We start from the raw sequence: 14028 nt of genomic DNA, 5'->3' as shown, positions 1-14028 counted from the left end.
TGGAGAAGAATCAGAAAACTCCTCCCTTCCAGAACCTGGGGAAGGGGAGTAGTTGCAGATTTATTAGACACCATTGAGCCAGACTAATGCAAATAGGTAGAGACTCCAGTCAGGGTCTAGCTACAGCACCCTGACACAATCCTGAGCTCCCTCATCCTTCTCAGCCACTATTGGCAGGTGAACCCAAGCGTCTCACCAAGACCTTAAATACTGAGGCCCCCACATCCCCATATATTTTGTATCTTCCCCTCAGACAAACAGCTGTGATAAATTTTTCAAGTCCTGCCTAAAGCGGCTTCCGGGTTCACTGGGGAAGAAGAATAAACTTAAAACTCCTATTTTTCTCCATTCCTCTCTCCACAGCTAGCCCAGCTGCCTTTCTGGCAGGCAGTTGGGATCTTTTCAAGTATTAATCATAGTTAGGAGGATTAGATTTTTTTCAACAAATGTCAATAAACGTTGATTTCAGTAGACACACAAACCGATTAAAAAGATATTTCCATTGATAATAATGGAAGCTTACAGATAGGCAAAGAAAGAAAAATACTGCTTTAGAGTAATTTAAGGCTATTTACTTTGTATACTTCGACATGCAATATTGACAAATTAGGCTTTAGTGGTTATACAGCTTTAACTTTTTGAATTTCAACATCTACTGTCATTAAAAAATTATTGTCTGATCCCCTCCATGATTTCCCACAATTGTGAAAATTTAAATAAAAAATAAAAATAAAATGCTTAAAAATGAACTTATTTATTGTCCATTGAAATTATAAAAATGTAAAAATTGAATTCTGCCAAGCCTAACCACAGTTAGCATAAAGTTGTTATTGCTGACAGACTCAGATGTATCCTGGAGACTTTTCTGAATATAAAGTCCAGAGCAGGTTAGTACTACTTTACCCAAACAGAAATAGAAGGATATGGTTCCTTTATTGAGAGTGCATCAAGTTCACTTACTCTCCTGGCTAAGGTAATCAGTATCAAAAAGGTTACCTTGAGACATAAAATAATGGCAAGGCATCTACAAGGATTCAAGAGGTTTAGTGAGGGCTTGCAGCTATGGTAACCAGATTTTCACAGTGAAAAACAGACACCTATTTCTCCTCTCTCTCTTTCCCCTTGTCTTTCAATCTACTCCCCCCCATTTCTTTTTCCTTGTCCTTCAATTCTATTATTTATTTTAATTATTTAAGTGCCATCTGGTTACTTTATAAAAACAAACAGTTTTTCATCAAGAACCATTTTAAAAAGCTTACACCACACTCAGGCCATTCAATCGCTGCATAACCCCTAGATAATAAACACCTTCCACAATTCATTTTGTTCACACAAATGCCTCTTCTCCAAATGCCAGAGGAGACGAAGATGGATTTTACAGAACTTTGGCCACACATCTGCTCTCAGCCCTTTGCTCTCTATTCCTCCTCCCTTTTCCTGCACCCCACAGATTCCCTTGTGTCCCCCCAGACCTGACACCCACAAGAGCCGAGCCACAGGACACCTCCCGCCCCAAACACCAGCCTCCCTTACTCCTCGCCACAGAGCCCAGCCGCGGGTCACCCCCCAGACACCAGCCAACACTCCCAAAAGAGCCCACCCACAGGGCAACCCAGCAGATACCAACCCCCACTCCCTATAGAAACCAGTCATAGGGAAGCCCCCCAGACACCAGCCTCCCCCCGAGCCCAGCCACAGGGCAGCCACCAGACACACACACCCCAGCCGCAAGGCAGCCCTCAGACACAAACCCCACCCCCCAGCCGTGGGGCAGCACCAGACACCAGCACCCCTCGCCCCCACAGCCCAGCCACAGGGCACCCCAGACACCAGCCCACCCACCCACCCTGATCCCAGCCACAGGGCAGCCGCCATACACTAGCTCCCCACACACACACACAGCCCAGCCACAGGGTAGCACCTGGCCCAGACACCATCACCCCCAGAGCCCAGCTGCGGGGCAGCCCCCAGACACCAGCCTCCCCCGCCACAGAATCCAGCCGTGGAGCAGCCCCTGGATACCAGTCCCCACTCCACAAAGAGCCCAGTCATGGGGCAACCCCCAGACATGACCCCCACCCCCGCACAGAGCCCAGATGCAGGGCACCCCCAAACACCAGCCCACCCCTCCACCCCAAGAGCCCAGCCATGGGGAAGCCCCCAGATCCGAGCCGAGGGCAGTGCCCTGACACCAGCCCCCTCAGCCCCAGGACAGCCACCAGACACCAGCCCCCCCCTCCACACAGAGCCGAGCCATGAGGCAGCCACCTGACACTAGACCCCCCCTCCCCACAGAGTCCAACCGTGGAGCAGCCCCTGGTATCAGTCCCCACTCCACAAAGAGCCCAGCCATGGGGCAGCCCCTAGACAAGCCTCACCCCCGCCCTGAGAGCCCAGCCACAGGTCAGCCCCTGACCCCAAGGCAGCTGCCAGACACTAGCCACCCGCCCTCCCCCCACAGAGCCCATCCAAGGGGTAACCCCCTGACACCAGCCCCCTCCTCCCGACAAGAGGCGAGCTGCAGGGCAGCCCTGAGACACCAGTCCCCACCTCCACCAGCCCCAGACATCCCCCCCACCCCCGAGAGCCCAGCTCATAGAATCATAGAACTTAAGATCAGAAGGGACCATTATGATCATCTAGTCTGAACTTCCCGCAAGATGCAAGCCACAAAAGCTGACCCACCCACTCCTGAAATAATTCTCTCCCTTGACTCAGCTGTTGAAGTCCCCAAATCCTGATTTAAAGACTTCAAGTAGCAGATAATCCTCCAGCAAGCGACCCCTGCCCCATGCTGCGGAGGAAGGGTGCTCCGCTCATTGTGAACTGGGCTCTGCAGAGTCCAGCAGCCCCTAGTGCGGCCAGAAATTCTGCAGGGGAAACAGGGAATTCTGCAACACTCTGTATTTTGCAGTAGCAAAGAATTCCCCCAGTAGTAACTTCAGAAGTGCAGCCAGTGGCCTGGGTTGGGTCAGTTGCTACCTTCAGATGGCAGCAGTGGAGATGATCAGCTTCGAGGCTCACCACTAACCACAGGCAGTGAGTCTTCAAATCCAAGTTAATCTGAGTCTATGTGCAGGGAAGAGAAATAGCCGAAGGATTTATGCAAGTGTGTGGGGGGAGCTTACTGAGAGGACAGCAGTAAAGGAAGTAGAGCGGAGAGAAGTTCAGTTGTATTCATGTAGGTAAGGCATGGGTTAGTCCCTGACTATGCCTCAGACAGACTGGCAATTTTACTGACATAGCTGGCCAGTGTGCAGGGTTTACAAAGTCGGACAAAATCCTATTTTTGTAAAGCTGATGCGGGCAATATGACAGGCCCTGAAAGCCCCACTTGCAGAATAAGTTTGTGTCCCAATGGGTTTTTTTTGACCTAACATTCTTCCCAAGCTACAACTTTTAAAGAAATAAGAAACACGTGAGCAGAAAAGACTGGAGTTTAGAAATTTAGGAGTCACAGCTCCTGAGGTTTCAAAGAAATAACTAGCAATGCAATGGATAATACGGAGTCTGTTTGGGCAATGGTCACATTGGGGAAGAAAACTACTAGAGCCTCCCCTGGGATAGTAATTGGGGTGTGCTATAGACCGCCGGGATCTAGCCTGGATATGGATAGAGAGCTCTTTAATGTTTTTAAGGAGGTAAATACTAATAGGAACTGTTTGATCATGGGGGATTTTAACTTCCCGGATATAGATTGGGAAACAAATGCTAGTAATAATAATAGGGCTCAGCTTTTCCTAGACGTGATAGCTAATGAATTCCTTCATCAAGTAGTTGCTGAACCGACGAGGGGGGATGCCATTTTAGATCTGATTTTGGTGAGTAACGAGGACCTTGTTGAGGAAATAGTTGTAGGGGACAACCTTGGCTCGAGTGATCATGAGCTAATTAGTTTCAAAATAAATGGGAGGATAATCAAAATTGCATCTGAGACTAAGGTTTACGATTTCAAAAGGGCTAACTTTACTAAATTAAGGCGACTAGTTAGGGAAGTGGATTGGACTAACATATTTAGGGATCTAAAGGCAGATGATGCCTGGGGTTACTTCAGGTTGAAGTTGCAGGAGTTGTCAGAGGCATGTATCCCGAGAAAGGGAAAACGGCTTGTAGGTAGCAGTTTTAGACCGAGTTGGATGAGCAAGCGTCTTAGAGGGGTGATTAAGAAAAAACAGAAAGCGTACAAGGAGTGGAAAATGGGAGGGATCAGCAAAGAAACCTACCTTATTGAGGTCAGAGGGTGTAAACGGAGTGGAGATTAGGGATAATCTTGGAATGGCACAATATCTGAACGAATATTTTGCCTCGGTCTTTAATGAGGCTAATGAAGGGCTAAGGAATAGTGATAGAGGGACTGATGGGAATGAAGATATGGGGGTAGACATTACGGTATCTGAGGTAGAAGCCAAACTTGAACAGCTAAACGGAAGTAAATCGGGGGACCCGGACAATCTTCATCCTAGAATATTAAGGGAATTGGCGAGTGAAATTGCAAGCCCGTTAGCGATGATTTTTAATAAATCTCTAAACTCGGGGGTTGTACCATTTGACTGGAGATTAGCTAATATAGTTCCTATATTCAAGAAGGGGAAAAAAAGTGACCTGGGTAACTATAGGCCTGTTAGTTTAACATCTGTAGTATGCAAAGTCATGGAAAAAATTTTAAAGGAGAGAGTGGTTACAGACCTTGAGGCCGATGGCAACTGGGACAAATTACAACATGGATTTACGAAAGGTAGATCGTGCCAAACCAACCTGATCTCCTTCTTTGAGAAAGTAACAGATTTTTTAGACAAGGGAAATGCGGTGGATCTAATATATCTTGATTTCAGTAAGGCGTTTGATACGGTACCGCATGAGAAATTACTGGTTAAATTGGAAAAGATGGGGATCGAAATGAAAATCCAGAGGTGGATAAGGAGCTGGTTAAAGGGGAGACTGCAGAGGGTCGTATTGAAGGGGGAACTGTCGGGTTGGAGGGGGGTTACCAGTGGAGTTCCTCAAGGTTCGGTTTTGGGTCCGATTTTATTCAATCTATTTATCGCTGACCTGGGAACCAAGAGTAGGAGTGGGCTGATAAAGTTTATGGATGACACCAAGTTGGGAGGTATTGCAAATTCGGAAAAGGATCGGATATCCTCCAGGGAGATTTGGATGACCTTGTAAACTGGAGTATTAGTAACAGGATGAAATTCAATAGTGAGAAGTGTAAGGTTATGCATTTAGGGATGACTAACAAGAACTTTAGTTATAAGCTGGGGACGCACCAGTTGGAAGTAACAGAGGAGGAGAAAGACCTAGGAGTCCTGGTTGATCGTAGGATGACTATGAGTAGGCAATGTGATGTGGCCGTTAAAAAAGCTAATGCGGTCTTGGGATGCATTAGGCGAGGTATTTCTAGTAGGGATAAGGAGGTGCTAGTCCCGTTATATAAGGCATTGGTAAGACCTCATTTGGAGTATTGTGTGCAGTTTTGGTCTCCCATGTTTAAGAAGGATGAATTCAAACTGGAACGGGTACAAAGAAGGGCCACTAGAATGATCCGAGGAATGGAAAGCCTGTCGTATGAAAGGAGACTTGAGGAGCTCGGTTTGTTTTCTTTAACCAAAAGAAGGATAAGAGGAGATATGATTGCACTCTTTAAATATATCAGAGGGATAAATACCAGGGAAGGAGAAGAATTATTTCAGCTCAGTGCTAATGTGGACACGAGGACAAACGGATATAAATTGTCAGTCAGGAAATTGAGGCTTGAAATTAGACGAAGGTTTCTAACCATCAGAGGAGTGCAATTCTGGAACAGCCTACCAAAGGAAACAGTGGGGGCGAAGGACCTCCATGACTTTAAGATTAAGCTAGATAAGTTTATGGAGGGGATGGTATGATAGGATAACTGGCTTAGTCAATAAAGTGCCACACTGGTAATTAGTACAATGGGTCAATGATAGGATATTGTTAGCCTTTTTCCAGAGGGTCTGGCTGGAGAGTCTTGCCCGCATGCTCGGGGTTCAGCTGACCGCCATATTTGGGGTCGGGAAGGAATTTTCCTCCAGGGTAGATTGGCAGTGGCCCTGGAGGTTTTTCGCCTTCCTCCGAAGCATGGGGCAGGGGTCGCTTGCTTAAGGAGTGGGTGGATCGGCTTATGTGGCCTGCATCTTGCAGGAGGTCAGACTAGATGATCATAATGGTCCCTTCTGATCTTGAATTCTATGATTCTATGAAAGAAGCTGAGACCTGAACCACTGTAGAAAAGTTCCAAAAGAGATTTTTGTGCATTTTTGATCAATACAAGCAGATTAATACCTTGATTCCTGCACCACATAAACCTTCTGATACTGAGGGATTCTCAGGTAGACAAAGGGATTCTCAATTTCAGGAGGAAATGAACAAGATCCTAAGAATATCCCGATTGCAATAAATCTTTGGTTCCAATCACTGGCCACTAACCTCTAAACATCCAGATGATTCAAGGACCCTAGCAAAGGAGGTCCTCTCATGTCTGAAGTTTCCAGGGATTAGACTGAAATCTGAAACAGGCTGGGAAGCCAAGAATTCTGAGGACAGTGAGGAGTGAGCACTTGGAGCTCTTGGAGGGAAGGATGGGAAGGCATACAGCTGCAACTTTAGGTTATTTCTCATTCCCATATCTTCCCCTCATTTGGAAGCCAATATAGAGAGCAAAAGATCAGTATTTTTCTGTTGTCCTGGGTCACTAACAAGTTCACCTAGTGAGAAACCCATTTGGTACTCAGCTCCTTGAAAACATCCAGACTGTGGCGTGGACAGTGGGTGGGCTGACATCACGGGTACTGTCTACCAGACTATCTTGGGCCTTACAATGATGAGGACCAAGGGTCAGAGTCAAAGCAGCAGCCCTTGGGTTCTGGGCTGCATGGCCTAATAGCCAGAGTCAATACAGTGGTCCTTGAGTTCAGGGCACCTTGGCCCAGTGACCAGAGTCAATACTGCGGCCCTCGAGTGCATGGTAGCATGGCCTAATGGCTAGAGTCAATATAGCAATCCTCAGGTATAGGACAGGGTGGCATAGCAGCCAGGGTCAACATAGCAGCCCTCAGGAACAGGGCAGTGTGGTCTAATGGCCAATACCTGAGTGGCTGCCACTAGGGGGGTGGCAGCCCAGGTATGGGGCCTGGACCCACCCGACTCCACCAGGCCCAGACCCAGGGCCCTAACAGTGGAGGAGTGGTCTGCCACTGGGTCAGCAGGGAATCCCACCAAAGCCCGCTGACCTCACACAGGTGGGAGATACCAATCGCTCACCCTCCCTGGGTCACTTCCTACCACGCTTCGTGAAGCTGCAGTCCATGGGGCATCAGGATCTCTGGTCTCCTTAGCACAGGTAATTCCCTGGGGCTCCATTGGCCACATATCTCCAATCCGGATGTCAGGATTGCCAGCTCCCGCAAGCAAGGGCTGTGACAGCTCCTCAGCTGGAGCCTCCACCAAAGGTCCTTCCTCTCCAGCATTCAGCCCAGACTGAGCCAAGCTGCTCCCTTTTATACTAGCATAGCACTTGGAGCATGCCCAGTATGGCCTGAGGGGTGGGACTTCCTCCACCCATAGTGTGAGGTATGCACACCCCATCACACTGACCTAATTCTCAATTGCTCAGTAATGGGTCTCGATGACCGTGCCAGTTAGTTCGAAGGTTCATTTTGCCCTGTATGTAGATAGCTTTCATCAACAGGCCTTGGTCAGCAGGAATAAGATCCTGGTGGCTACTTCAGTTCAGAACCTGCTCTTATTCCTCCATGCCAGTCTATGTAAGCCTTTTGTTTGTTTGTTTGTCATGGTCATGAATCTGTATGTGGTAGAGTGCTCCCCTGTAATGACAGCTACCAGCACATTATCCGTGCTTTAGTATTTTCCATAGTCTGGAAGCTGCCAGATATACTCCACTTTAGATTTCATGAAAGGTTATTGGCAAAAACCATTGATGCCAGAATCCAGGAAGACAACTCCACCTAACTCACCGCAGTCTGTGACCAAAGAAAAGGGGTTTCCCAACTAATAATACCATAGGGAGTCCAAAGCCCATTTTATTGCCAGTGCTTCCTTCTCTATGATGGACTATGTTTTCTCGAGGGAACAGCTTCTGACTTATATAAAGTAATGGGTGTTCTTCTCCCTCAATCTCCTTCAAAGGGACTGCCCCTAGACCCATGTCTGAAGCATCAGTTTGCAGGATAAATCCGTTTGAAAAGCCTGGATTAAAAAGGATCAGCTCCTGCAATGTCTTGAAAGCCTTATCATCCGACCACTCAAACCTTCCTTTCTTTATAAGGTCTGGGAGGGAGGCTGCAATTGTGGGAAATCCTGGCATGAGGCCAATAGTATCTGCCAGACCCACTAAGCACTGGATTTGTTTTTTTGTGTGGGCACTGGACAGCTGTCAACACTTGGACATTACTCACTGGTGGCTGCAGACAGCCCCCTCCCACGGTGTACCCCAAAAAGGTGACTTTGTAGTTCCCTATTTTATGTTTTTCCTGGGTAGTTTTAGGCCAGCATGTGCGAGGGCCTGGAGCACTGCTCCAAACTGCTTTATGTGGGTATCCCACTCCGGACTGTAGATGATGTCATCCAGGTGGGTGACTACATACTGCCCATTCCAGTTGTAGTACCCAGTCCATTAGCCCCTGGTGTGTCTCCTTTGTGATATCCAAGTAGCTGAGGATGGTGGCCTTAATTCTGGGCTAATCCTGAGTAGTCACCAGGTTGATCTCCCAGTAGACCAGCTGGGAACATTCGGTCAGATGAGGGGAGCCAACAAGATGGCCCAATACTCCGGGGCCACCATGTTGGTACCGCCACCCACTCTAATGTCATAAGGAATGCCTCAGGGTCATCACCAGGGCCCATTTTCATATACTTCACCAGGATCGATGCAGCCGATGGGGCTGGGTTTTAGGTCTGTGCTGTTGGATTCCCTGTTGCCCCCCTCCCCCCCCGGAAAAAGGACAGCATTTATTGCACTAGGTGTTGCTGCAAATGCTTTTGCTGGGCTACTAGATCACTAATCAATTGTTGCTGCTGTTGTGCCATCTGCTGTTGTTATTGAGTGGCCAACTGTTGCAGCAACTGTTACCGTTGCTGCTTGGCAAACTGAGGGTTCTCCACAACCCATTTTAATAATCTATCGAGGTCCATTATTTTTAACCAATATCATTTTCCCTTATCCCAAGGGCTAGCAACATGTCCATATTCTCCACCAATTGTCATGAATCCGTACATGGTAGAGCTTCTCCTTTAGGAGATGCATGTGGTGCGCTCACATGTGAGTCTAATTACTCCCACCCCAGTGGGTGCTGCAGAGTGTGTCTTTCTAGACAACCAGTGCTCAAACCTTCAGTCCCTCTCTCAGGGTCTCAGGTGAAACAACAAATAGTCTACAGTGAATAAACAAAGTTAAACCAAAGAAAGAAAAAGAAAAACCAGCGGACAGCTCCTTTCAGGGAGATGGGCCCCTCTTCCTTCAGAGGGCTCTGGGAATTCCAAAGCATACTCCAGAGATCACTGGGGCTCCAGTTTAAGTCTCACTCTTTTCCCCCTTTTTGTTCACAGAACTTGGGAGCAGATTCCCTGAGGGCAGAGGCTCTGCAGGCAGCCAGCCCTCTCTTCGGGGTTGGAGAAGTTCAACAGCCTGTTCCCTTTCCAGGGGTGCCCTCATCTGATCACAGTTTCCTCCTCTTAACTCCTTCAGTCCTGGCCTGATCTGTAGATGCACAGGGACAGCGCCACTCCAGCTCAAAATAGCTCCTTAACGTCTTCCATGCTAGTGCGGAGTGTGTGTGCCCTGTCACAGTCACGTTTGATATGCCAGGCTGAGACACTGCGGAATTTCATGAAGGACTCTACACTATTTACAACCATCTTTAGCTCCAACAAACTGATATTGTGATGAATTTCCCCAACAGGATCGTTTTTCTTGATTTTGGCTCTACTCCAAACAAAAAGAGTCTGCCAGGGATTTTCCCTGAGCTGGTTCATTTTTTATTTCCACCATTTCTGGGAGAAACAGGGGCAGACACGGCAGAGCCAATACAATTAGAGATCGGATCAACAGGTTGATCACATTTAGGATCTTGATTAACTTCTCTTGAGAAAATAGGAGCCTTCTATGTCTTAGGGAACTATCTGATGAATAATGTTTTTCAAAAAGGAACAAGGGAACTCTTTTGCAGGTCAATAATGAAATCATGACATAATCACTAAGGAGTCATCCTGATTGTGTGGAGTACTACACAACAGTACCTTTATCTTAATCTTTGCTGACTCAAACAGATCATCAGGATGACCATTAGATTTGATCACAGCAGCGATGACACACAAAACAGTACTGCTGATATTGTAATCATAGAATATCAGGGTTTGAAGGGACCTCAGGAAGTCATCTAGTCCAACTCCCTGCTCAAAGCAGGACCAATCCCCAGACAATGTAATGACCTGAAGCACAGACCAAACAAATTTTGCTTGTCCTTCTACTTCAAAATGGAGGAAGTGTTGGTGTCATTGTCGTATGGGCACATGGAGACAGGCTTCCTTCAGGTCAGCTGGACATGTGTGGTCTGGACAACTACATTCTGGACCAGGAGAACCAGTTTTTCCCATATCCAACTAGGCCTTCATGACCAATAGGGTTAGTGTGGCTAGGTCAAGCATTAAGGAGAAACCTTGCTGTCTTTTGGATACTATAGGAAACTGGAGTAAAACCTTTAGAATCTCTTTATGGGAATCATCAGAATTAAAGCCCCTCCCGCCCCCAAGTCCAGAAGTACTGCATCCACTATTACCTTTATATCTTTTACTATTATTATCTAGGAAGGCTTGGCTTATTCCCCTCCCAGATCAGGTGGGGAGCAGGAGTTTGAGAAACTAGGAAAATCAAGGTGAGGGGCTCCTGAAATTTTAAGAGCTCCTATAATTTCAGGAGCTCATATATTAGATGTGCCAAAAAAAAATTTTTTTAAATTGAAATCTCAGCCTTCTCCTTAAATCCTTGAAGTTCCTGGGCTAACAATGATTCTTTGTTTGGGAGTGTTCTCCCAAGAGCTACTCAGGGAGAGCTGTGCTGACTTGTACTTCCACCTTTTCATCTTCTCTGTATGTATAAATAGCTTCTGTCTGTGTCTTCCACTCTATGCATCCGAAGAAGTGAGCTGTGGCCCATGAAAGCTTATGCTGAAATAAATTTGTTAGTCTCTAAGGTGCCACAAGTACTCCTGTTGTTTTTGTAATAGGAAAGTAATTTTTGGTACATTTTAGTGAAAGAACTGGTGATTAAGTCTAGGTCAAAAATTTATGTTGCTCTAACCTCTCCTTCCATTGTGCAGTGAGTTATTTATAATTTACTATTTTTCCCAAGTGATTCTGGTGTAAGAAAAAATATTGCTCTCTTCTTTCATTTCATTTTAAACCAATCCCATTTGGTTAAGGAGGAGAGAGTTTCTCAATCTCTCTCAAGCAGATTAGGTCAGCAGTGAAAAGACCAGTATAATACAACTCAGATGATTATACTGGAGAATTTTCAGAGAGGAATTCCTTCTGATGATATGGCATCTAGGCTGATAAGAATGATCTTCCAAGGACAAAGCAGTATTGTGAGTTTTGACCTGATTTTGTTTCAGATTATGGTTCTTGGAGGAGAAAGATCTGCGATAGTCTCAGGTCTGAGGAATACTGACTTCAACACTTGGCAAGGGGTGGCTTTTGGAAAGTAAATGTAGCTTCCTAGCCCAAGAGCAATTTGAGAGCTGTAGTTTACAGCTCCAAAGGGATGGAGAGGTCATCTTCTGTACCCATGTGTTGTATCAAGTTTGGGACATCCCCAAGAAAGGATGTAGACTTTGTACAATCATTCAAGTCTTCTTTTGAGTTAAAGTTTAAACTATTGAGGTAAAAGATGATGGCTTGTCTGAGGACAAGCTTGGCCACAATACTGCGTAACCTTTTGTATATACAGCCTGTAGCTTAGTTACATGGCCTAGCCAGAGAGGCTGATGAGTAAAGACCCTGAGGAGAAGATAAGAGAGCTGGGGAATGAGAACAGGAGTGGAGCACAGCAATTAGACCTCACCCACATTAGCAGTTTGTTATGCCATTTGTGGGCATTTTCTTCCCACAGCACCAACCTTGGCATCACTCTTCACAGAATCATAGACTTTAAGGTCAGAAGGGACCATTATGATCATCTAATCTGACCTCCTGCACAATGCAGGCCACAGAATCTCAACCACCCACTCCTGTATCAAACCTGTGTCTGAGCCACTGAAGTCCTCAAATCATGGTTTAAAGACTTCAAGATGCAGAGAATCTTCCACGCTGCAGAGGAAGGCGAAAAACCCCCAGAGCCTCTGCCAATCTGCCCTGGAGGAAAATTCCTTCCCAACTCCAAATATGGCGATCAGCTAAACCCTGAGCATGTGGGCAAGACTCACCAGCCAGACACCCAGAAAAGAATTCTCTGTAGTAACTCAGCTCCCACCCCATCTAATCCCATCACAAGCCACTGGGCATATTTACTGCTAATAGTCAAAGACCAATTAATTGCCAAAATTAGGCTATCCCATTATACCATCCCCTCCATAAACTTATCAAGCTTAGTCTTGAAGCCAGATGTGTCTTTTGCCCCCACTACTCCCCTTGGAAGGCTGTTCCAGAACTTCACTCCTCTGATGGTTAGAAACCTTTGTCTAATTTCAAGTCTAAACTTCCTGATGGTCAGTTTTTATACATATGTTCTTGTGTCCACATTGGTACTGAGCTTAAATAATTCCTCTCCCTCCCTGGTATTTATTCCTCCGTTATATTTATAGAGGGCAATCATATCTCCCCTCAGCTTTCTTTTGGTTAGGCTAAACAAGCCAAGCTCTCTGAGTCTCCTTTCATATGACAAGTTTTCCATTCTTCAGATCATCCTAGTAGTCCTTCTCTGTACCTGTTCCAGTTTGAATTCATCCTTCTTAAACATGGGAGACCAGAACTGCACACAGTATTCCAGATGAGGTCTTACCAGTGCCTTGTATAACGGTACTAACACCTCTTATCTCTACTGGAAATATCTTGCCTGATGCATCCCAAGACCGCATTAGCTTTTTTCACGGCCATATCACACTGGCTGCTCATAGTCATCCTGTGATCCACCAATACTCCGAGGTCCTTCTCCTCCTCTGTTACTGTTATAAGATGGGGATGCATCAGTTGGAAGTAATTCTTGTTATTAATCCCTAAATGCTTGACCTTGCACTTTTCTTGAATGGCATACTAGTAGGTCTGTGAGTAAGCAATCTGCTGAGTTTGTACAAGTAGCACTGTTCATGAAGACCTTTCTGCAGCTACATTTGGAACAAGGAGATAGATCAGCCGCTCAAGGTCCCAGAGCGGTAAAATGGCATCCCTTTGAAATACTACTGAGATGTACAGATGTGGGGGTGGGTGGGGTGGTGAACAGGCCAGTGGCAGGCTGGGGAGTCAGGGTGAGCCAGCGGTAGGGGGTGGAGGCAGCGGCAGAAGTTAAGAAGACAGCTGCAGGCAGGCAGGTGAGCTGGCGGCAGGGGAGAGGGGGATGAGGAAGCGAGCGGGCAGCGGAGGGTGAGTAGGCGAGCGGGGGGGGGGGGAGATGACGAGCTGAGCGGGTGGGCAGTGGGGGGGGCAGATGAGGCAGGAGAGGGGGCTGAGGAGGCGAGTGGGCAGAGGGGGGTGAGTAGGCGAGCCGGGAAGGCGGGATGATGAGCCAAGCGGGTGGGCAGTTGCAGGGGGGCAGGTGAGCCAGCGGCAGGGGAGGGGGGGCTGAGGAAGCAAGCACGCAGCAGGGGGTGAGGAGGCGGACCAGGGGTGGTCGGGGGGGGATGATGAACTGAGCGGGCGGGCAGTGGCAGGGGGCTGGTGCGCCGGGGGTGGGGGAGGGGGGCTGAGGAGGTGAGTGGGCGGCGAGGGGTAAGCAGGCGAGCCAGGGGTGGGAGGGGATGATGAGCCGAGCAGGCAGGGTGGCTTTATACTTGGGGGGGA

The 14028-nt window shown here is 47.2% G+C and overlaps 1 protein-coding gene across 4 annotated transcripts in view; it reads right to left on the bottom strand.

Annotated features, from left to right (window-relative positions):
• EYA3 (EYA transcriptional coactivator and phosphatase 3) overlaps positions 1 to 14028 on the bottom strand; it is a 136549-nt gene that overhangs the window by 109046 nt on the left and 13475 nt on the right. For 3 of the 4 annotated variants that reach the window (XM_039511296.1, XM_039511291.1, XM_039511293.1), the window contains exon 1: positions 7303 to 7474. The exons of the other annotated variant lie outside the window; for it this stretch is intronic. Coding sequence is in view for 2 of the 3 variants with exons in the window: in XM_039511291.1 (XP_039367225.1) it covers positions 7303 to 7389 (87 nt within the window). In the remaining variant the exon portion in view is untranslated. Of the gene's footprint in view, positions 1 to 7302; positions 7475 to 14028 lie in introns of those variants that run through there. 4 annotated transcript variants of the gene reach the window in all.

The sequence above is a fragment of the Mauremys reevesii genome, linkage group 23, assembly GCF_016161935.1.
Source record: "Mauremys reevesii isolate NIE-2019 linkage group 23, ASM1616193v1, whole genome shotgun sequence".
In the NCBI taxonomy this organism is placed as follows: domain Eukaryota; kingdom Metazoa; phylum Chordata; order Testudines; family Geoemydidae; genus Mauremys; species Mauremys reevesii.
The sequence above is the reverse complement of the archived record's forward strand: the minus strand, read 5'-3'. Positions and strand labels throughout refer to the sequence as shown.